The sequence below is a fragment of the Microcaecilia unicolor genome, chromosome 4 (genome assembly GCF_901765095.1).
Source record: "Microcaecilia unicolor chromosome 4, aMicUni1.1, whole genome shotgun sequence".
In the NCBI taxonomy this organism is placed as follows: domain Eukaryota; kingdom Metazoa; phylum Chordata; class Amphibia; order Gymnophiona; family Siphonopidae; genus Microcaecilia; species Microcaecilia unicolor.
Window position 1 is genome coordinate 163712849 of NC_044034.1, and position 25250 is coordinate 163738098.

The 25250-nt window shown below is 42.4% G+C and overlaps 1 protein-coding gene across 1 annotated transcript in view; it reads left to right on the forward strand.

Annotated features, from left to right (window-relative positions):
* The first annotated feature begins 2166 nt into the window (after positions 1–2166).
* The window catches only part of LOC115468813 (transmembrane protein 263-like), a 352513-nt gene continuing 329429 nt past the window's right edge, over positions 2167–25250 (forward strand). Inside the window, exons 1-2 of the mRNA XM_030200828.1 lie at positions 2167–2335; positions 23418–23508. Coding sequence (XP_030056688.1) covers positions 2330–2335; positions 23418–23508 — 97 coding nt within the window. The 5' untranslated portion in view covers positions 2167–2329. The remainder of the gene's footprint in view (positions 2336–23417; positions 23509–25250) is intronic.

The following is a 25250-nucleotide window of genomic DNA, read 5'->3' on the forward strand; positions in this document are numbered from 1 at the left end:
TCTCAAACTTTTTTCTTGGTATTATACTGACCCGGGTGAAGGAGGATTGTCTACCCACTTGTGAGAATGTGAGACCTGCTGTCCTCGGAGAACACCTGGTACAGGTAAGCATTTTCGCTTTATTGGTTCATCATGCTTTCTATATAGGGCCCCCACAATATTTAGTGCATGTTCTTGTTTCCTGTGTGCCTTCACAATATGGCCTTCTCTCTTTTCTCTCATCCTTTTTAAGATTCGGGGGGGGGGGGGGGGGGCAGGAGGAAGATATTAAACTGGACTACTGTTAAGTCAGGTTATTTTACTACAAGTCATACTATTTCAGCACAGGGTCTCACTTTATAAAATGCGACGCTGTGCTAAAATTGCTTATTTTACCACACGCTGATAACTTCCCCTTTCATTATTTAGGCTTCACACATTGTACATCCTTTTCATATGACTCCATCATTATGGAATAATATCCCTGCTGATATGTGAAATGAGGCATCTTAATTAAAATTTAAGGATAACTTCAAACCTGAGCAGGCATTTAATTGAATAGAATGAGGTGTAGGTCCTGAGACTATTTGGTGCTGCTGCTGGGGTCTTGGCTTGCTAGAAGAGACTAACCTAAGCTAAAGCTGCAAGGGCGGAAGGACTGGGATGAGGGCAGTCTATTGATGGTATCCTAGGCCCTACATCCAGGGTCGGGGGGGGGGGGGGGGCAGATTTAGGCAGGGATCTTAAACTTGAGAGCTCCCTTTATCAGGACAGACTGGTCAGTCATTAAACAGCTCCTGACCTTGTGAAGGAGCCTGTTAACAGTGTAAGGGTCGACTCTACCTTCACACTGGACCGGCTCAAAGTGTCCAGCCCATCACCAGAGCTGGCACTGTAACAGGGCACCAACCTTTGTGACTTCTGTTTGACAAGCCAGGTGGAGTCAAGTGTATATTTAAATAGATTGTTCCTAACTCACGTCACCTACTGGACAGTTCAAATCTTCTTACATCTTCAGCAAGATACAGCCTCCAAAACTGAACATAATACTCCAGGTGGGGCCTCACCAATTTGTATAGGGCATCAACACTTCCTTTCTTCTGCTGATTACACCTCTCTTTATACAACCTAGAATCCTTCTGGCTACAGCCACTGCCTTGTCACACTGTTTCGTTGCCTTCAGATTGTTAGATACTATCACCCCTAGGTCCCTCTCCCTGACCATGCATATCTCTCACCGCCTATAAGGTATAAGGGCAACAAACAGCCCACCGCCAAGACAAGTTGTGTTACTCCTTCAGCTGCATCTCCAGAGGAGTAAACATGTAAAAGCCAGACCCTCTTTGTTCTAAAAGCAAAATCCCCTGGAGTTTTTCAAGTGACAGACACAGGACCAAGAGGATCTGGTTTTTATCAATTTCCAACACAAAGCCAAGTTCAGAACTTAAACTTACCTCAGAGAAGGAAAGGGAATTTGATATACTGCCTTTCAATGGTTACAATCAAAGCGGTTTACATATTACATACAGTACTTATTTTGTACTTGGTGCAATGGAGGGTTAGGTGACTTGCCCAAAGTCACAAGGAGTCCCTGAATTTCAAGCCGCTATACTAACCATCAGGATATTCCTCCACTCAGCATCCCGGCTAGTGCTGACATTAGGTGGTGGCAATCAAGGCAATTGCCCTGGAACTCCATACCATAGAAGCCAACTTTTCAAAATGACTGTAGGAGTTAAACCTAACAAAAAATAACCCCCTCCCTAAGTTTATTCAATATTGGGGGTGCTCAAACATCCACAACACCCATAGAGCTGGCTCCTTGCCGTAAAGGACCCCAAACCTGGCTCCATCTGAAGGTAGGCTTTGGAGCCTTCTCCCCAGTCTTGCCCTAGGCCCCTGCATATCTAACCTAAGTTAACACCGGAACTGCTCACAGCTGGTCCTTCAGGACAGAAGGTGGTGAAACTCCTCTTACCTGTGGGGACAAAGACTAGCTGTAAAAAGAAGAGAAAGAAAAATAGCAAGGGGGAGGAAAGAAGGTACTAAAGAAGCTCAGAGAAACCAGTACGTACTCTGGTAGCGAAACCAGTGGAACTTAGCAGCACCTACGGCACCTCGCGCTTCCGGTCGCGGTTGCCATGGCACCGCTCGTCCTCTACACGTCACTTCCGCCCTCTGCAGGGATCCTCCTGACTGTTATTATAGCCCGTACGGTACATTGAGAAAATCGGAGGGGCGAAGCTGTTCGTTGTAGGGTACTTGTGGTGGTGGGGTCTACGACTCGGAGGACGTAGGGTACATTTTGGGCAGAGCTGCAGACCGAGAGAGTCAGCCAGGCACTGCTGCCATGAAGGTAGGTGCTGAGCTCCACTTCTGCCTGCTCGGGGTTGCACAGGCATCGCACGCTGTCAGCAGGCTGAGGTTGTACAGATAGTAGTGAGGCTGGCAAGTACGCAGGGCTGGAGAGTTATGTTATCCATAATGAACTGGAAGTGCAAGACCTGATCAATTAAACACCGGTACTTCCAGCAAAGAATGTGTTCTGTGAATAGTAGATTCCTTCCCGCAGAGCCCAGTTTTAGCAATCAGCTGTTGCTGTGTTCAGCCCCAGATGAGTGCCTCCTTTATTATGACTTGTTTTTGTGTTGCTTGCACATCCGTCTACGGATGGAGGAAGCTGTAATGTTTGTGACTGTTAGGGGGTATGCGTGACAGCTTGGTTCCGAGACAGAGCGAACACTCAAGAAGCCCCTCAACATGCTGGGAAATGCAGTTTTTGCCTCATATGTTCACCGTTGCAGAGATGATGCTCACACAGAAGTTTCTGGAGCTCCCCAAGTTCAGGGTTTGCCGCATGTTACTATTACGTTGAGGTTTTCAGATCTGTTGAGCTACGTGAACTTTCACGAGCATCAGACTAACACATTCCTTTGGCCCAGAATGAGATCCAGTTCTTCCTGGAGAGGACCTTTTCTGGTGGAAAATTTTTTATTTTTTACAGTTCCCCTTAAGTGATGTGTGGTAAAGTCCTTAGTAGAGAAACCTTGCTTTATTTTAATTGAGATTCACTTGGGTGCAATTACTATTTTAGAGCTGTGGTTTAGAGGGAACATCATCCTACTTTGTGGAGCAGGGACTGTCATTTTTGTGTATGGTGTACAGCGCTGTGTATACCTTGTAGCGCTATAGAAATGATAAATAGTAGTAGTAGTAGATTGCCTGTGCATTGTAGTGTGATAACAAATCAAGGGCCCTGTTTACTAAGGAGCACAAGCTTTTTTAGTGTGCACTAAAATTTAGTGCTTACTAATGCTAGAGACACCCATATATTCCTATGGGTGTCTTTAGTATTAGTGTACACTAAAAACGATAGGACACCTAGAGCACGGCTTAGCAAACAGGTCTCCAAGTACTGAAAAGTCCTTACTCCCTGCTTTGGAGAAGGACAGCTGATCTGTGCTAAATAGATGTAAATTCTGCTGTTGCACATGGTTATAAAGTATAATATAGAGAAATAAACTGTGTTCTTCACTCCCCCTCCTGATATGTTGGCTGTGCTAAAGAGAAAGGGGATGGGATTTGGTATACTACCTTTCTGTGGTTACAGTTAAAGTGGCTATGCTTATTTTTTACTTTGTGCATACACTTATTTTGTACTTTGTGCAGTGGAGGGATAGGTGACTTGCCCAGAGTCACAGGGAGCTGCACTGGTCCTGGAGGCACCCCAGCCAGTCAGGTTTTCAGGATATTCACAATGACTATTCATGAGAGAGATTTGCATGCACTGCCTCCACTGCATACAAATCTCTCTCATGAATAGTCATTGTGGATATGCTGAAAACCTGACTGGCTGGGGTGCCTCCAGGACCAGGTTTGGGAACCACTGCATTAGGCTACGTCCCATAATCTGTGGCCTAAGACGGTACTTTATAAAAAGGACTAATCTAGAATAGAAGCTACCAAGATGTTATAACAGTCTGTGCGGGTGACTGATGTGTTTAGATTGACATCAGAAATACAGTGGCTGATTAGTCCGTGTACTGTGAATGGTGTTTGACATCATTTTTATTGTGGGTCAGGTGTATCTTGGTGGTTTTATTGTTTGATATGTTCAGTTCATGCCATTCCCAAATTAGGAGAAGATTGATAATATATTATTTGGACAAAATATTTTTTCATTCAAACTACTTTTCACTCTTTGCTATATGCGGTTTTTCACATGGTGCCCGATTACCTATGGTTCCTTTAAGGTCAGGGTGAATCAATAAAAGTACACCCATACCCATATTGGCCTGGTAAAGTGCTCGATTATGTGGCATTTCAACAAACAAAACAGATGTGGTTTATAATAAAGTATATTAAATGTAGTGAAGTAAAAAGAAAATCATAAAACGAACAATAGTATGTCAGAATGCCTGGTGCTGCTTTCCTGATCCCATTTACCTGGTCTGTCATGCAGACTGATGTCTTTTTACTAAGGTGCACTAACGAATTAGTGTGCTCTAAGTGCCAAGCAGCCCATAGATATACAGTGGGCTGATGACACTTAGGGCTAGATTCAATATATAACGCCTGAAAATTCTGCGCGGAAAAAAAATACTCCTAGACGTATTCTGCAAAGTACGCCTACATTTAATAGAATGGGTTTAAATTTCTGCGTGATCTATAGAATACAATGAGCACCTCTGCACGCGACCAAATTTAGTTGCAGCCATTTAAGCCATGTTTTACTTGGAGTAAATCCCGATGCCTAAATTGGGCAAGTGTATGCTATAACACGCATAGATTTTAGAAACGCCCACACCGCCCATGTGCATGTCCCCTTTCAACTATGTGACTTGAGGCGCTCCACATTACAGAATATGTTTTGTGAGTTGTGTGTGTAAACCTTAATGCCAATTAGTGCTGATAATTGCTTGTTAATATCCAATTGACAGCACTAATTGGCTAAAGTTACGCGCATTGTTATAGAATACGCTTAGATTTCCACGTGGAAATCAAGGCACAATATATAGAATCCCAGGGTTAGCACACCTTAGTAAATGAACTCCTAAGTTACCACATGGAGTGTTCCTCTCGCTACTGCTGCAATATCAGATTTGTGCATTCCTTCTGGATGGAATGGGAAACAACCATTGGTACTGTGACCCATTCATTGCTAGGGAGGAGACAAAAACATTTCAGATGAAATTTTATAAAAGCTTTAATGATTATGGCATTCAGAGCAACAATTACATTTTCTTTATTAGATACCTATATCTTATCTTTATTTACATATTTTCAGATATCTATGTGTGTGTGTTTTATATATGTGCATATGCATAACACGATGACATGGGGAACAGTTTTTACACAGTTTTACTGCAGCTGTGCTATGAGCAGGGAGTGTACACAAAGTTCACAGTATGTGAGTAAAAATAGAATTTTGTCCTGCTGTGGTCAACTTTGTCTTCTGGGCCATTAAAGTAAGGGTCTTTAGCATCTTAGTAACAGTATGCTGTAAGATGGTGAGGAAGGACTGTTGAGCAGTGTCTCTAACTCCAGTTCCTTACAGTGTAGCATTGTGGCAGGCCAGCAGTTCTATAATGCTAAGGAACAGATTTGATTGTCTGGCTTTTAATTTTGTCTTAATTAAAATTTTGAAAAGATACTATCAGGCTCATTTTCAAAGCACTTAGCCTCCCAAAGTTCCATAGAAACCTATGGAACTTAGCCTCCCAAAGTGCTTTGAAAATATGCCTCTATGTCATTTCCAGAGATCAAAAGCCTAAATGACTCCTAGAGAATGTACGTAAATACTTTACCATGTTTGGGAAGTATAGATTATTTTGTTGTCAAGCTATTCCTGTTGTACATCACCTTGGGTGAATCTCTTCATAAGGATAGTTAATAAATCCCAATAAATGATGCAAATTTGTTGCCACGGTCTTTTTGGGTCAGGTTTCTTTTGTCCTTTGGACTTACTGGGGTTCCAGTGCCCCGAGCCTTCATTTGAGAGGTGGTGAATGGAACTTTTAAGCCTTTCCCTTAATCCTATCTAGTCCGTTTGGATTACATGCTTCATTGTAAAGGTATTATGGACATTTTTTAATGACCCCTTGTTTTATGGAGTTTATTTTTTAGGATCATTGTTTTATGGAGTTTACTTTTTAGGATCATTTGATTTTAACACAGTTTTAGGTCCAGGTTTGGCTTGGTGAGCTTCTTAGGCTTGATTATGGTAGAGTAGCCCTGTTTGCAAACTTGACAGTCAGTTTGGATCTTCTAATTGATAAGTCAGATCTTTGGTTCATATTCTTTGATGGACTTGCATAGAGAAACACAAGACATTGGGACCCATCTAGTCTACCCATTTCACTTTTGTGGTGCTGCAATACTGATAGTACTGGATCTGCCTGACTGATATTTTATTGACAAATAACCAATTTTCATTAAGAGGACCATGGAGGACAAGAAATGTAATGCCTTTCACTAGTTTTCCTACTCAGAACTCTGGCACAACTTCCAGTAACCTGTGGACACAAAGTAGTGGAATTTATTATTTTGCAATAAGTCACATTAAGGAAACCTGCTACTAAAGGGTTAAAGAGAGATGAAGTAATCTGTATAGTCTTATGATCTGACAGGTGTATGCTTGGAATTATATAAGTCAATATTTAATATGACATCAGAGCTTTCCTTTCTTGTTTACCTCTCGCTCTTGATGATCTCTTTCTTATTCCATTGAACTCTGGTAGCCTTCATATCCGTCCTCTCCATCCCAGTTCCCATCTTACGTACATTGCACATTGGGCATGTGTGCCTCAGTCGTTGCACGTTGCTCAGGGGTTAAAATGGGGAAAAACTGCAAGTGCTGTGCCCCCTGCCTAGCCTTTCCATCATTTTTCTGCCTTCTCTTTTTTTTTCACATCCCCTTAGGTCAGCACAAGCAGGGCTGATCCAATGCTAGGGGCCTGTTTACTAAAGTGTGGTTTCAAGTTCTTCACTTACCTTGCATTAGATGGAAAAATAAAACATAAGTAAGTGTAAAGCCTGTGTGCTGACTGTTGGGTAGTTACCAACATATTCCCATATGATGGGTACCCCTCAGAAAGCTGAGGTGGCCATGGAACCTTGCGGTGGAGTTGCACATTCCGATTACTAGAAAGGAAAGAGCTCTGGCTTGTCAGGACTGGGATTTGAGCCCACGTTTCCAAAGGAGACTGCAACCTGAATGCAGCGCCTTAATACTTTGCTGCTCGTGAAGGGAGCATGTACAGTATGCAGCTACTTTGGGGTATTTTAATCATTTACATGTGACTGTGGCTGTGGTCACAGATGCATATAAATGGCTTCTTAAAAATACAGACCAGAGTAAAAGTATGGACTTTGAATTCATGGGTGTGTATTTTGCCAGTGGTTGGGGGGAGGGGGAGTTTGGGCGGAGCACACACATACACACATAAACTACATAAAATGCTATAATTTATGCATGTACATGACAAATAGTTGCATGAATAGCTCTAGGGCTGTTGTCAATGTCCAATACTAGTCTTAGTATTTTATAAAGACAGGAGGTGCTACTGAGCAAGATCACTTCTCATTCCATGGCAGGAGTTATTGGATCATACCATTTCTGTGATTTAGGGGACAAGAGTAGATAATTAGAAGACAGTGAGGTTTTACATGTCATCCTTCTCTTTGCCTGCAGCATAGGGATACAGTAAGCATGACAATCCCCAGCCAGTTTGAGAGTCCGGACTAGTCTGCCAAGATGAATGGCCAAAAACTGTCATCAAGTACTGAATCAAAGGACTGAAAAACTGCAATCCAAATCCTTACTTTTTTTGAGTATGTCTATTAATGTTCCTTCACATTGAAAAAGCAGAGTTATGTTCAGTTAAGTACACAAATGCCTAGTTCAATCCATTTTCAGTTATCTTTTTTCAGACAGAATATGAAAAACATACAAGGATGTGAACTTATTCAGTCATGTTGTACTTTCCTGTTCACTATCCGTGTTGGTGGAAAAGTTATCTTTTGTTATGTTTTACTGTTTGAGATTACAAATATGTGTGTATGGGTGTGTTTTTTTTATTATTGCATTTTAATCTGTTGACTTAATCTTTTTCATGTTTATCATAGTTCCCCATCATTATATGTCTAATGTATGTTTTGGAACAGATAACATCTGGTTACAGATTACTGGATTGATACTAAATGTGTCTAAAGTGGATTTTTGTAAGTTTTGTGGACTTCTTATCAGGTAGCAATCTCTCAGCAGCCTCAGATTAACGGATAGGTATTCATATCAATTCAATCAGGAATCACAAGGGTTCCTCTAAGGCTTGAAACACCTATTATTAGCTTCATCTGGTGAAGTAGCTGCACCCTGTTTGGAGGAATGGACCATGTAGTCTGTTATGCAAGCCTTAGTTATAGGTGCTTTACACTATTGTAATACCTTTCATATGGGGCTACCTGCTAAAATCTTGAATAAGTTGCAAATCATCTGAACTGTGGCTGCTCAAATACTATAGTGCTTAAGAGAAGGGATTTAGCCCAGCCTGCTTTCTTTAAGCTTCCTTGGCTTCCTATAGAAGAACTTATGTCATTGAAATTGGTGGTCCTGATATTTAGGAGGAGATTCTATATATAGTGTCTAAAAAATCGGCACTGAAATCAGTGCAGACTAAGTGTATTCTATAATCAGCACTTAGATTTAGGCACCGATTATAGAATACGCTTAGTTATATTTCAGCGCCTAAATTTCTGCACATCCATTTACACCAACTAGAACATGGTATAAATCCTGTCACATAGATTTAGGCACACTGGGCCATATTCTTATAACAAGGTGCCTAAATTTCAGAACGCCTACAAAATGCCCATTTCCACGCCCATAACCAATCCCCCTTTTGCCTGCGCATGTTAAAAGTTTGACACACATCATTACGGAGTATGCTTAGCGAGTTGTGTACCTAAATTCTAATCAGTGCCAATTAGTGCTCATTATTGCTTGTTGAATGCTGATATCGGTGCTCATTAGCTTGTTAAGCCAATTATGTGGTGTGTTCGATTTTTGCTCCTAAATCTAAGCCCATTATATAGAATCCAGAGGTTGAAGTGCTTCATGATGGTAAGCCTTTATTTGCTAAGGGCCAAATGTTATATATTGCACCTGAAAAATTGGCACCAATTAGACATGCTTAGCGTGATTCTATAAAGAGTGCACACAACTTTATTTATTTATTTATTTGTAGCATTTTTATCCCACATTTTCCCACCTATTTGCAGGCTCAATGTGGCTTACATTTTCCATAATGGTGATCACCAATTCCAGAAGAGAAATACATATTTAAGGTGAAGGAGACGGAGAGGATTAGGTACCGTATTTTTCGGACTATAAGACGCACTTTTTTCCCCCCAAATTTGGGAGGAAAATGGGGGGTGCGTCTTATAGTCCGAAGGTAGACTTCTTCCTACTCACGCGATCTTCCCTGGTGGTCTAGTGACGTCAGGCAGCAATGCATACAGGAGGATGGAGAGCAGCGCGCTGGGCAGGAAAGAGGGGGCTCTTTCCTGCCCCGACGTCACTACACCACCAGGGAAGATCGCGTGAGTAGGAAGAAGTGGTGACAGGGCTGGGGGGAGGGCTGGATTCGGACAAGACGCACCGGAGCACCTAGGTTTTAGAGTTGGGGAAAAAGGAAAACATTTTTTTTCCTTATTTCCCTCCTCTAAAACCTAGGTGCGTCTTATAGTCCGAAAAATACGGTATGTAGTTATAGAAAGTGCATTTTCATAATCAGAAATAAAAGGTGTTGGATTAACTTCAATCGTGATAGATTAACTTGGACAATCATGAATGTTAAACTTCAATCTTGTTGATTAGTATGGACGATCGGGAAGTACAGAATTAGGTTTAGTGAAGGCTCGGTGTAAACTTTTGATTAACTGGTATTTAGGATGGATTATTGTCGTATGCTTTGTTGAATAGGTTAGTTTTCAATAATTTACGGAAATTATTTATGTCGTGTGTTTTTATTGATTTAGGTAGTTCGTTCCATATTTGCGTACTTATATGGGAGAAACTGGATGCATATGTTAATTTATATTTCACTCCTTTGCAGTTGGGGTAGTGAAGGTTCAGGAACGTGCGTGATGATTTAGTAGAGTTCCTATAAGGTCTGACATATAACCCGGAACTTCACCGGAACTTAATTGAACAACAACCTAATCAGCGCTGATAATTGGGAGATAACAATAATTAGGATTTAGGCACATAGCCAATTCTATAACAGATTGATCATAACAATTTGGGGGCGTGGTTAGAGGTGTTCCTGGGCTGTTCCTGGATTTTACGTGCGCTGATACAGAATCATGCCTAAGCTCACCTAACTTAGTTGCCAGTATTTAGGTCTGCTTATCACAGACATAATTGTAGCCGCCTACAGTTAGGTGCACCTTAGTGCTAAGCGCAAATCTATAAATGAAGCTTACTTATTATAGAATCGCGCTAAGAGCGTCACATCAGTGCCAATTTTTAGGCGCTACTTTGTGAAGAAGGATACATGTGACAAGTGCCTTCTGATAAGATGATGTACAAGAGCAGTTGGCATGTGAGAGACTTCTCTTTGCGAAATCTGCTTCCCCTTGAGATTTGATCTAAGGTCAGTCTCTCTTTAAGATTTAGTAAGAACTTAAAGCCCAGAAAAGAAAAGATAAAATTCTAAGATCAGGGGTTATGGTACTTGAACAGGTGGGAAATGATAATTCCTTAGAACTCTGTTTAGCTGTTTTAGGTTACTGTCTTTGGGAAAAGATGACTAAAATATCAGATCCAAAATGTTGAGACTGGCTGATATTGTTGTTTGTTTTCTTTTTTCATGTCATGGGTCCATACACAGTCTGGAAAAGTTACGTGTTTGAACTTCTGCAACCCCCCCCCCCCCCCACACACACACACATACTTAAAAGGATGGGGTTTAGACTGCTGTATTACAAATTGTTTGCTGTAATAGAATTCACAAAACCTCCTTTTTTTGTTTATGGATACTTCAGTCACCTTTTTCCAGAAGTGGTCATATATATTGTAGAACTTCGTTCTCTTGCTTTTCTGGTTTCTACTTCTTTCTTTTACATGTTTAGTGTTTTTAATTTTTGTTTTCAAACCTTTTTTGACTGGTTCTTCCAAGCAGGTGGTGTATAAATATTTAAATAAAGTTGAGACTGTAAGAACTGCTGTTTATTGTACCTTGCATATTTAGTTTAACTTATTTTATGCGTCCGTGAGGGCACCTGTTCAGACTAGGAGGTTCATACGTCATAATAAAGACAGTTACAATACAAGCAACTCGATGAGTGATGTGTCTGTACTGGTTTATTTACATTCAGGGCTGTAACATAGGTATATTGCAACTTACAAGTACTTCAGAATGTACAGATACTGTTAGAACGAAAGTAAGTGTTTTGAAATTTTACACGATCCAATCCATTGATGCGATCTAGGATTTCAGATTACCAGGATTTCTCTTCTTCACACATACACAGCTGCATTGAACAAGACTGAGAGTCTGAAGTCCTATCCATTGTTGTATTATTTCATAGCAACACAGCGGCTTCACATTTTCAGAACTCGCTGGCCTTTCTGGCATCCACATATTTTTGTTGCTTAGTATTCCAAATGCCAGGAATCTAAGGAACAAGACTATGCTGCAGGCTGTTAACTGGTTGTTAGATCAAGCGGAAGGCCTTTCTACAGCTAAAGCTAAGGTTTTGGCAGTGGGTGCCTCCTTTTCCTGAAATTTCCTTGTAAATGCCAGGAAACACATGGAAACAACTCTTTGATACTTTGGAGAATTTTCTCACAGATTGTTCAGAATGTGGAAGAATGTTTCTATAATTAGATTTAAGCAGGTGTCTTGACTTGGGGTCGAACGTTTATTTGGATTAATTTGGAATTTGTTTTTCTCTTGAATCTCATTTTGGTGTCTCTTGAAGTGGACTTGCATGTAATAATGTGTAGCTTTCTTGTGCGTTTTTCTTACGTTTGTTTAATGTTCTTGTAACATATAAAAATGTTGCATGGTCTTGAAGATTTCTGTAGCTCTGTGTACAAAGCATAGCCCTGAATTAGACAGACCCTCTTGCAGGGCATTCTTTTACCCTTACAGTTATGTTAGAGTAAGTACCTAGTAAATATTGTAGGATTAATTTATTTAGTATTATAAGAGTATTACAGTGTTTTGAATGCAGCTAAGGTTTTGGTTGTATAGTGCACAGTCTTCACTAGGAGACACAATTAATGATTTCAGTATAATAGAGAACATAATAATAATAATTTTTTTTCTGTCAACAAGGAGGACTGAGTCAGGCACAGAAGTGGGTGATGTCATCCGATGGTCCATTACAGATATGGGAATCAAGTATAAGATGCAGGATATGAATCCTTGTGAGCAGACTATGTATTTACAGCTCTGACTGCCCATCTCAGTTCACTGGTCTTTTATATCCATTGCTATTATGTAGCAATGAAAGCTTCCAGATTTATTAATAAAATATTTAATATGAAACTGTACTCTAGGTGTTAAAACTCTCTCTCTCTCTCTCTAGACATTCATCACCACCTTCATAGGCTGCAGTTTGTCCCATCCCCCTCCCCCCACACGTAAACTAGATTTCCCCCTCCCCTTTTAGTAGCGGTCCTAAAGTTTAATGCACACCTTGATTAATTTCTTTGACTGGGTCACCAGAGAGGTGGATCAAAGGACCGTGCTAGATGTGTTGTGCTTAGATTTTTTTGTCTCTGTTCCACATGAACAACTTTATTAATAAACTGAGTCCCCTTGGTATAGAGCCTAAAGTGACTTCCTGGGTTAGGAACTGGTTGAGTGGAAAGCCACAGAGGGTAGTGGTAAAAGGAGTGCTGTCTAAGGAAAGGAATGTTAACCAGTGGTATGCCACAAGTTCACTTTGTGGCCCAGTTCTTTTAACATTTTTATAAGTAATATTGCCAAAGGGCTGTATGGTAAGGTTTGCCTCTTTGTGAAAGATACCAAACTCTGCAATAGTGTAGACACCTCTGATGGTGTGGATGATATGAGGAGGGACTTAGCAAAACTTCAAGAATGATCCAGAATTTGGCAGCTAAGACTTAATGCTAAAAGAGGGATCAGTATAGTTTAGGGAGTGAAGTACTTTTGTGCACGATAGAGGAACGGAACTTGCATAAACTGTAAGACTGCAAGCAGAGGTGGAATATAAAGACAAAAGAGAGTAACAGGCTTGACACAGAAATAAGGGTGACTAACTTAAAGAAAAATTGTGCATGAAGTCAGAAAAGTTGCAGAAAAATGATCTTGATATTTTATCAGCTCTGTGGATATAACCATTTTAATTTATAAACTGTCCTTTGGGGGTATTGAAAAACATGTGTTAAATCAGTCTGTTAGTCTAAACAAGCAGGACTCCTTTTTGTGACAGTCTTCAGGCAACATCCCCTCCCTGCTGATAAAAAGTAGTAGCAAGAGTGGTGGAGGGAATGGGTTACCAAGGAAAGATGAGGGCTTGGGTAGGGAGAGATGACAGTAGGATTCTGAGCGGGTCTTTTACTAGGGCACTATCATTTTAGGGCAAGCTAAACATTAGCGACGTCCATGTATTCCTGTGGACATTGCTAACGTTTAGTGGGCCGTAAATATTAGCGCACACTAAAAATGCTAGCGTGCCTTAGTAAAAGAGGCCTTTGTAAACGTGGGGGTGGGGCAATGGGGAACCCACAGGGATGGGGACAGAAAAAGTCAATGCTACCGGCATGGTGGTTAATTCCACTAACCACCACACCAGAGGGTGGTGGTTAATGGAATTCACTCAGATGAGGGAGAGGTGAGTAGTGGAGTGCCTCAGGGATTGGTGCTTGGGCCGATTATGTTCAATATATTTGTGAGTGACATTGCCGAAGGGTTAGAAGTTGCCTTTTTGCGGATGATACTAAGATTTGTAACAGAGTGGACACCCAGGAGGGAGTGGAAAACATGAAAAAGGATCTGCAAAAGCTAGAAGAATGGTCTAAGGTTTGGCAATTAAAATTCAATGCGAATAAATGCAAAATGATGCACTTAGGGAGTAGAAATCCACGGGAGACGCATGTGTTAGGTGGTGAGAGTTTGATATGTACAGACGGGGAGAAGGATCTTGGGGTGATAGTATCTGAGGATCTGAAGGCGATGAAACAGTGTGACAAGGCGGTGGCCGTAGCTAGAAGGTTGCTAGGCAGTATAGAGAGAGGTGTGACCAGCAGAAGAAAGGAGGTGTTGATGCCCCTGTATAAGTCGTTGGTGAGGCCCCACCTGGAGTATTGTGTTCAGTTTTGGAGGCCGTATCTTGCTAAAAGAATTGAAGCAGTGCAAAGAAAAGCTACAAGAATGGTATGGGATTTGCGTTACAAGACGTATGAGGAGAGACTTGCTGACCTGAACATGTATACCCTGGAGGAAAGGAGAAACGGGGGTGATATGATTCAGACGTTCAAATATTTGAAAGGTATTAATCTGCAAACGAACCTTTTCTGTAGATGGGAAGGCGGTAGAACTAGAGGACATGAAATGAGATTGAAGGGGGGCAAACTCAAGAAAAATGTCAGGAAGTATTTTTTCACGGAGAGAGTAGTGGATACTTGGAATGCCCTCCCGCGGGAGGTGGTGGAGATGAAAACGGTAACGGAATTCAAAAATGCGTTGGATAAACATGAAGAATCCTGTTCAGAAGGATTGGATCCTCAGAAGCTTAGCGGAGATTGGGTGGCAGAGCTGGTGGTGGGAGGCAGGGCTAATGGTTGGGAGGAGGGGCTGGTGCTTTGCAGAATTCTACGGTCTGTGCCCTGAAAATGGCAGATACAAATCAAGGTCAGGTATACACAAAAAGTAGCACATATGAGTTTATCTTGTTGGGCAGACTGGATGGACCATGCAGGTCTTTCTCTGCCGTCATCTACTGTGTTACCGTGGGAATGGGAGGGAATGGATTAAAAATGTGAACCAGATTATGTCTCTGTGTACAAAAATCAAAAGAGGAGCTCATTTGATGAAAACTGGACAAAGTGTTCAGCAGTTTTGGCAGTGAAGGAGACCACTAATAAAATGGTGAGAATATTCGCTGATTTTTTCCGAGCACTTGGGCAGAGTATAATCTCCACTGAGCTAGTCTTATTTATGTGACTGATAATGTGGCTAATAATGAAAACAGCATTTCGAGATGAGGTCTGGATAGACTGTGCAGATCATAATCTCTGTCTCGTACTCTCTCAGGGACTGAAGCCATCAAAAACTGAAAATTATCCATATAACCTCCCCAGTGATGTAAGCAAGCTTATAACATTGTGGAAGGAGGTGGTTACACTTATTAAGCAAACAAAAGTCATCTGGAGTGGAAGATATAGTGGAATTAGAAAAAGATATAGTGGAATTAGAAAAGGTGCAGAGAAGGGTGACGAAAATGATAAGGGGGATGGGACGACTTTCCTATGAGGAAAGGCAAAAGCAGCTAGGGCTATTCAGCTTGGAGAAAAGACTGCTGAGGGGAGATATGATAGAAGTTTATAAAATAATGAGTGGAGTAGAATGGGTAGACATGAAGTGTCTGTTTACCTTCCAAAATACTAGGACTAGGGGGCATGCAATGAAGCTACAAAGTAGTAAATTTAAAACGAACTGTAGAAAACGTTTTTTTTACCCAACGTGCATTTAAACTCTGGAATTCATTGCCAGAGAATGTGGTAAAGGTGGTTAGCTTAGTGGGGTTTAAAAAAGGTTTGGATGGAAAAGTCCATAGACCATTATTAAAATGGACTTGGGGAAAATCCACTGTTTATTTCTGGGATAAGCAGCATAAAATGTTTTGTACTTTTTTTGAGATCTTGCCAGGTATTTGTGACCTGGATTGGCCACTGTTGGAAACAGGATGCTGGACTTGATGGACCTTTTGTCTGGCCCAGTATGGCAATACTTGTGTACTTACGGAGTGGCCTAGTGGTTAGAGCACTGGTCTCAGGTACAAACTTAGATTGTGAGCCCTCAGGACTCATGGACGGAGAAATACCCAGTGTACCTGAATATAACTCACCTTGAGCTACTACTGAAAAAGGTGTGAACAAAATCCAAATAAATTAAATAAATAAAAAATAAAAAGTTCACTGAAGAAAACGCTCAAGCAATGGGTGTCAACTCAGTGGAACAGTGTTCTACTGACACTGACATCTGTGGCAGAGAATATGGAGGAGCCAAATGCAGTTGCTACTGGACCAGTTACAAAGAAGCACTTCCTGACCAAAAAATTGTGCGCAATTGATGACTTCTTCCTTGCAGAAGTTGTTATGGTGTTGGAACCATTTGAGAGAGCTACAAAAGAACTGTCAATAGATCCTAAGCCTTCACTGCATCTGGTGGTCCCAACAAAATATCAGTTGAAATGGCATCTAACAATTGCAAGCCCAGACAACCATGTGGATAGGAGGAGTAGCCTGGGGAACTGGGTTCAATTCCCACTAGAGCTCCTTTTGACTGGGCAAATCACTTAACCTCCATTTTCCCAGGTACAAAAATAATATGTAAACCGCTTTGATTGTAACCACAGAAAAGCAGTATATCAAGTTCCATCCCCCCCCCCCCCCCATCCTTAAAGAATCATCTTGCAGATCACCTGGATTGCAGACGAACAATCAAGAAACTTAAAATGGAACTGAGCTCTGGCTGTATAGATGGTTTTATTATTTTTCCTTAGGTTGACATGACTTGTTTTCTCACAGTTTGTGTTTCATAAATATGTTTTTCATGCATATTTAACAAAGTTATGCCTATTATTTAATTTTAACAAGTTATAGGACACATTTTATGCTTTGTTTGAATTTACACGATCTTTTATGTTTAAATCTGTTTATTGACATATTATGCAGGTTAAGATATATATTTACCACCTTTCAGTCAATAATATTGATTACATAACTAATACAACAAACAACTGTTGGTGTTACATCCAGTGTCAAGTGGTTTTCAGTTTTCTCCCAGCCAACCTCCCCTTCCCCCCCCCCCCCCCCCATCTTTCCCCTTTCGCCTATAAAGTGTAACATTTACTTTAAACCTTTTATAAAACTGAACAATATTTTAGTTAATACAGTTCTTAGAACAGGTGCGCGGGTATGGATGTCTTCAAAAGAAGTCTCACCCTTTTATACCCAACATTTATATTATTTTATGGAGCTATGTTCCGGGATGTCATTGCATGATGCGCAGCCTTCGTAATGGCTATGCAACTAAATCTGAGAACCCATACTGTTTTGTAGTCCACTGTTGTTCCTATTGTCATCCAACCCTACGAATAGGCCCCAAATAATTGCTCCATCAAGGTGTGCCTTCCCACCTTACCACTAACTGGTGAGAATTGCCCTGTGAAAGTTGTTTACCTCCATAACCCTCCCTCCCCTCCCCCCCAAAGAAGAAAGAATCATGCAAAAAAAAAAAAAAAAAATCAAATACGGTTCAAGATGAAACTGCGTGCTTTGGATGATAATGATTGTATATAGGGTTCCCATATCTCCAAAAATGCTCTCCTTCTCCTTGGGAGGACCCCACCACCCTACGCTCTAGTAAGAGTAGCTCATGCAGGCGATTCCTCCAATGCCAAAAGTCCGGCGGCTCCGTTTGCATCCACCCAGACAAAATAAGCTTCTTCCCTATAATGCCCGCTTTACGAAAAAACTGTCGGACCCCCTTAGGATGTTGTGCAAATACTTCAAACCTATCCAGTAGAAACCCCTGTGGAGAGGGATGAACCCTACTGTGCACCACTGACTCCAAGTAATTTATAATTTGCCCCCAAAACGTTTTTATTTTTGGACATTCCCAGAAGGAGTGAAACCATGTGCTTTCTTGTTTCCCACATTTGGAGCACAATGGATCTGGAACTCCTCCAAAGCGGAACACCTGAAGCTTCGTCATATATGCCCTATACAGGATTCGAAACTGGCATTCTCGCAATATTGCACTACCTGACAAGGAAGGAATCCTGGCTGTCAGTTTCTGAAAGTCTATGGTCAAATTGGGTCTCTGGAGGTCACTAGCCCAACGCTGCAGTGTACGATCTGTATCCTTCCTACCACTGTAATCCCTTAGAATCTTATGTAAACCCGAAACCGAAAAGCGCTCCCCCGGGACTGCCCTAAAGAATTCCCTGACACGGCTCCCATGCCTACTTTGCAACTTCCCTAAGTCCAAGGTACGTATATAATGGGCCAATTGAAAATGGGCAAATATAGCTCCCTGTTCTATGCCCACTCCTAATGCCCCTACCTCTAACAATTGACCCCTTGCTCCTAGTACATGCTCTAGCCTAGTTATTCCCAGAGCTGCCCACCTGTTAAACACCAGGCTGTCCATTCCGGGCGTAAAGCTCGGGTTTCCTTGAAGAGGTAATAAGTCAGAGGTATCCGCCGCTAGACCCCAGCTCTTAGTTAATTCTTTCCAGACCTCGCGTAGCGGGCTCAATAGTATGCTCCTTCCCACATGTGGCGGTATGGATTCCCTGGAACAGTGCAATAGATAATACAGGTGGAACGGTTTAAAATAATCTTGCTCTAGTGTTCGAGGTGTAAAGTCCTGCCTACCTAAAAACCAGTCCCCTAGATGCCTTAACAAGCATGCCTGATTGTAACGTCGCAGATCTGGTAGACCCATCCCCCCTTCCCTCCAGGGCCCCATCAAAATTTTTAACGGGAGCTTCGGCTTTGAATCTCTCCAAAGAAATTTACGGAGGTGCTGATGTATTGTGATTAAGTCTTTTCTCTTAAGCCTCAATGGGAGTACCCTCAACAAATAGAGCCACCTTGGAAATTCCGTCATCCGATATAGATGTATCCTCCCGTGCATGGAGAGTGGCAAAATCTTCCATTTCGCCAATCTACCTCTTAATACTTCCACCATCCCAGTTACATTAGAATGGTAGAGAGCGGAAGTACGCATGGGGATCCAGACGCCTAGGTACTTGATGGACTCCGTTGCCCACTTCAGAGGAAACGCTTGGCCCCATAAATTCCGCACTGCCAGACTACCTGTCAAGGCCTGGGATTTTGAATAATTTATTTTGAATCCCGCAAAGTCTCCGTACTCTTGTAAGAGTTCCAACACTGCTCCCAGAGATTTCTTTGGCTGAGTAATGTGTACCAAAATATCATCTGCGAAAGCGGAGATTTTAAACGAGGAGTTTCCCCAGGTCACTCCCTCCACTTCCGGGTGCGTACTTATTTCTCTGATCAGGGGGTCTAAAGTCAGAACGAACAACAATGGGGAGAGAGGACACCCCTGACGTGTGCCGCGCCTGATTGAAAACGATGTCGATTGTTCCCCATTTATCCACATGTGAGCTTGCGGATTTAGATACAAAGCTTTTACTGCATTATGGAACAATCCCTCTATCCCCACCCGCCTAAGCACTTCAAACATAAAGTTCCATACCACCCTGTCGAATGCCTTCTCTGCGTCAAAACTGACTAACAGAGAAGGGAGACCCTGTGCTTCTACAGTTTCCAAAGAAGCCAGCAAAGCCCTGATGTTCTTTGTGGCCGTTCTGCCTTTTACAAAGCCTACCTGTGGTTCTGCTATTAGGTTGGGGAGTACTCTGGCCAAGCGATTCGCCAAGATCTTAGAGTATAATTTAATGTCACAGTTTAATAGGGATATGGGCCTGTATGACCCTGCTTCCAACTCATCTTTCCCAGGTTTTAGTAACACTACCACTCTTGCCATATTTAATGCGGCCGGCATCTCTCCCGAGGTTGCCATTGCATTGAATAGATTTAGCAGCGGGGGTGTGACTTGCTCTTGCAGCATCTTATAAAATGCCATGCTATACCCATCAGGTCCCGGTGCTTTGTGCAGGTTGCTTTGCTGCATTGCTACCATTAGTTCCCCTTCCACAATTGGGCTATTCAGGGCTTCCCTCTGTTCCTCTGTAACCTGGGGTAACTCTTGATTAGTCAGGTACACCTCACTATCCGTTATAATATCCTCCGGCTCCTTATAGATGTTCTCAAAATATCCACGAAAACGCTCTATTATATGTTGGGAATCGCGCAGTATTTGACCCCCCCGATCTCGCACTTGCAGTATCTGTGTCGATCCTTTGGCCCCTTTGATCAACCTTCCCATTAATGCTCCCGCTTTGTTCCCATACTGAAAAAGTTGGAATTTATAGTACAATTGTGATTTCTGCGCCCTCTGATGCAATAGTTCATTTAGCTCTCTCTGTGTTGTTAAAAGTGTTCTCTTGTTTGCCTCTGTGACTTCTTTCCCTAATCGCAACCTCAGCTTACGAACCTTTCTTTCCAGACGAAGAATTTCTTTGTCCCTCAACTTCCTTTTCCTTGCCCTATATGCTATTATCTCCCCCCTCATAACGGCTTTTGCTGTTTCCCAGTATAGGCCTGCTTGATGTTGGTGACCCCCGTTAGTAGTTGTGAAGTCCTGCCATTTTTCTCCTATATAAGCCTTAAAATATGGATCTCTATAAAGGTCAAATGGGAATCTCCAACTTCCCCGCCCTCTCCCCGCACCCTGCGACTGCAATTCCATCCATATAATCGAATGATCTGAGATTTCGCACACATCTATCGCCGCGTCCGGCACAGCTGCAAAAAGCTCCCGTGAGATCAGAAAATAATCTATGCGGGACTGCGACAGATGTGCGCGAGACACGTGGGTGTAGTCCCTCTGCATTGGGTGTAATATCCTCCAGACATCAAGCAAATCTAATGTTTCACAAAGATGAGGCAGGCCTCTCTGGGAGTGTTGTACAGTCAGGTTGGAGGCGCTACTTCTATCTACCCGGGGGTCATAGACCATGTTAAAGTCTCCTCCTAAAATTATGTTATTTCCTTGATATGGCCCCAACAACTCCAACAAGTGTTTATAAAAGTTTTTGTCATAAGCATTGGGTGCATATATATTGCAAAAAATATAAGTGTTCCTACCCCTCTCCACTTCCACTATTATACATCTCCCTTCAATACCTCTCTTTACTGCCTTTATCTTCATTTGAAGCCCCTTACGAATCAATAAAAGAACTCCTCCCTTTTTCCCCACTGCTGGCGATCCTTCTGCTATTTCCACCCACCCTGTCTTAAATTTAAGATGCTCAGATGTTGACAGATGCGTTTCTTGAAGAAAAGCGACATCTGCCCCATGTCTCCTCAGTGCCTGCAGAACCTTTGTGCGCTTTATGGGTGATGAGATCCCCCCCACATTCCAAGAAATCAACTTAAGGGAGCCCGACCTGCTTCTTGATTATTAGTTCCATAGATGAGTGTGGTCTGTAGCTTAAGGCCCACCCCCCAGCCCCTGGGTGTGCCCCATCTCGTCCACAGCAGCCCTCTTGTCCTGAGATGCTGATCCGAATTGAACAGAAAATAGAATTACATAAAAGGAATAAAGCAAAATCAAAAAACTCCCCCCTCCCCCTCCCACCTCCCTCCCCTTGTCCAACTTCCCACCCTGCCCGCCCCTCCCCCCTTCCCTCCCCTATTCCCCCCCCCATACTTCACACATTGCTCTCGTTAGAGAACCGGTCACGCCTCTTCTCCGCCCCTGCCCCACAGCGCCCTAGTGTTACATAATAAACATTCCCGCCTTCCAAAGGCCTTATAACGTTAGCAAAATGCCCTTATGTATATTTAATATCACCTTCAGTCCTCCCCTCCATAACCAGGACCTTCATGGCCCCATTCTCAAATAAAGCTCCTTTGCTTAGTCACATAATGTCTTACACAATGTCCATGCCATCTTCTGGCCTTTACCAACCTCCTAGCATGTCACTGTTCTGTGCAGCCGATCCCTTTCAGGTCTCCCGCGGACTCGTGGCCGCGGTACATACACTTTCCCCTTCGGTACTCTCCCTCAGTTGGTTAATAAATTGCAAAGCCGCCTCCGGGGATTCTGCAACATGCTGCTTTTCATCATGATAAATGCACAGCTTTGCTGGAAACATTAAGGCGAAGCGGACCCTCTTATCGTGTAGCTTCTTACAGGGATCCGCATATTTGCGACGTTGAGCTGCTACAGCGGCTGAAAAATCTTGGAAACATAAAATCTTGTAAGATTCATATTGCACTGTTCCTTTCAAACGCCAGGCTCTTAAGATTTCCTGCTTATGCATGTAATTTAGCACTTTACAAATGACCACCCTTGGTCTCTCCGACTCCTGTCGTGCTCTGCCCAGCCGATGCGCTCTTTCGATTTGTAATCCATGTGCCATGCTCCCTAAGTTCAGTGCTGTGGGAAGCCATTTTTCAAGGAACTCTCGAAGGTCTACTTCTCGTATAGATTCCGGGAAACCAACAAAACGAAGGTTATTCCTTCTTGATCTATTCTCTAAATCTTCAATCTTAGCAGAGAGCTCTTCAACTTGTTTCTTTAGTTGCTTTTGCTGGAATTCGTCTTTTTGGTAATGGTCTTCTAAGTCTGATAATCTTTGTTGGAATCCCGCCATGTCTGCATGTAACCCCACGAACTTTCCGTCCAGCTGCTCTATCTGCTCAGATATTCTTTGCAGTTTGCGGTCTACTGTCCCTTCCAACAATGTGGAGACTTCCGCTGCGATTTCGGCGGCCCACACGGAGCTCACCGAGTCTCCCGCGGGTCCGGCCTCCGCCATCTTGCCTTCACCCGCGCGACCTCGGGCTCCGTCTTTCCGACCGGATTTGGAGGTCATTATCGCTGTGTTTCGGGCTCTCACGACCGCCCCTCACTCCTTAGGTATTCCGATTATAAGTGCTATCTCCGCGGGTAGAAAGTTTGGATTTTTAAAGGCGCTGTGGGCTAGATGGAACCATCAGGGCCGCGGAGCTATGGGATGCGGCGTCCTTCCCCTCAGCCAAGCATCTCGTGACTCTTTACACGATCTTTTAAATGCGGGTTGCGTACAGGGATGGGAAAGAAAATGGGGATTGGTGAAGGGTAGCCGTATGATGAGGATAAAAGAGAATTGTCTGGGGATTGGGAAACAGATTATGTCCCCGTGCACACCTCTAGTGTGGACACATACTAGAAAATGGTCTGGGCCTGAGTGAAGTGTAGGGGGAGGGAAAGATGGATGAGGATACTGCAAGGACATTGCTGAGGAAGGAGGCAGTGGGTGAGCCAAGTTTGGACATCAGGTAGGATAGGTGGGAGGATGTCGAGGTTTGTAGGGTGCATCAAATGTCCATAGACTGAGAAAGCATCAACAAAAGAAACAGCAGGTGATGAGGAGCATAGGGAATCTCTACAGGGAGGGAGAGGCCTGGACAAGTATGTGTCTTCCTTACTGAATGAGTCTTGGACACATTTTCAGTCCCTGATGATGATGGTTCTTCTCAAGTTTTAATAACAAGATTTCACCCCTGACCCAACAATCTCTGATGTGTTCTGCAGGGACCCAGTACAGAGGCTCAGATGATGGAGGATGCTGAGGAGACAGCCAGTGAAGAACTACCGCCTCACCTGAGGGAGGAGCCACCTGAAGGTACTGTGCCCAGACTTCTGGAGATATTTATTACACTCAAGTATTCTATCCTGTTCCAGCATTTATATCTCACTTATATCAACTTGGAATCAAAGAGGGTTACAATATAAATTACTATGGAACCCTTGCTAGACAGATACATAATATTTACTAAAAAGGTTTGTAAAGTTTTTTGAAATGGCAAATAATTAGATAGACTCTGAATTTGAACCGGAATCAAGGTCCAGATTTTACTCAATTGATAATTTAAAAGAGCTTTCATGAAAACATTAAGATAGGTTTTCCTACTGTTAAATGTGTTCAATCTTAATAAAGATCGAAAATGAGAAGCAGACTGAACAACAGGAATGGTCAATAACTGAATGTGAGTGAGAGGGTAACAGCCATTAATGATTTTAAACACCTTAAACTATGCTAGTGCATACTGGCAACCAGTGTAAATCTTTGAGCAAAGGAGTTGCGTGATCTCATAGAAAGTCGAATGGACACATCGGATGATTTTGCAGGATATGTCCATGTTAATGTTATCTTTTTCACGCTTTCTGTGAAGTCATAGCTGAGAATCTTTCTAAATGATAAGTAGTAGTAGTAATTGTATGTATGATGTAACATATGTAATGAGTTTATATTGTTGGGCAGACTGAATGGACCGTACAGGTCTTTATCTGCTGACATCTAGTATGTTACTACATTAGGTCATATCTCAGAGGTCATATTTTGGTTCTCACTCAGTTCATGGATTGAATGCAACAGGCTCTAAAGTTAGTCTTTTAAATCTCTGCTTCTCAAAGTAATACAAGCAAAAAAAAAAACCTCATTTAGCAGGTAAGTAATAGAAAATCAGCTTTTGAGGTTTTACTTCTGAGCACTTCTATTTTCAGTGTTAGTGTTTGGCTCCCACCTTTTTTGAGCCCAAGGAAATTGGGATGCTGCTCATGCGGATTCACAGGTGATCTTGTGCTCTTTGGAGCCCATTGTTCTGTGTTGACTGTGCAATCGTAAGGGACATTGGACATCTGATGCAGGAGCCAATGAGATAGCAGCAGTGTATAACCATATGCATTATGCTAACACAGCATCTCTCAGAGATCAGGGGAATGGTTTAAAGCATTTCAGTTCTAATTAACAAATTCATCTTTGGATTGATACCAGGTGGTAGTAATTATTAGCCATATGTACTTAGTGCACATACAGCAGGAGGTGGAGGGGGCAGACAGTACTGGCTTCCCTTCATTGAATAAAACTGACTTGATAGCATATGCACAAAGTTGTGACTTCTGGTTTGGAGATTTTCTTGCGTTAACAGAGCTTCATGTTTAGAATATCATGTGGTCCTTTTACGAAGGGAGACTTCTTGGAGGTTTGGAATATTCACATCTCCTTTTAATGTACTGTAGTAGCTGCAGGGTTGGCTTGAAATATAAAAGGCGGAACTGTAAGTCTCCTAATGCATTGAGGCGGGACACTCAGAGTTCAAGATTGGACTGGACTGTGGTCACCTCTCTGCAGTCCACAACAGCCAACACCTTCAGTGTCTTATAGCTGAGTGTGGCATTTCCCCAGAAGGCAAGACTTACATGAAGAGAATCTCTGACAGAAGTCCCATAGCCATGATGCTTGTCTCCTAAGGCGTCTGCAGAGACAGTCTGCAGCTCGCCAACCTTTTGGTTAGTAAGAAAAATTGAAGGGAAACAAATGAACAACCACTTTGTAAACATTTAGTAAGCCACAGTTCAGTAGGT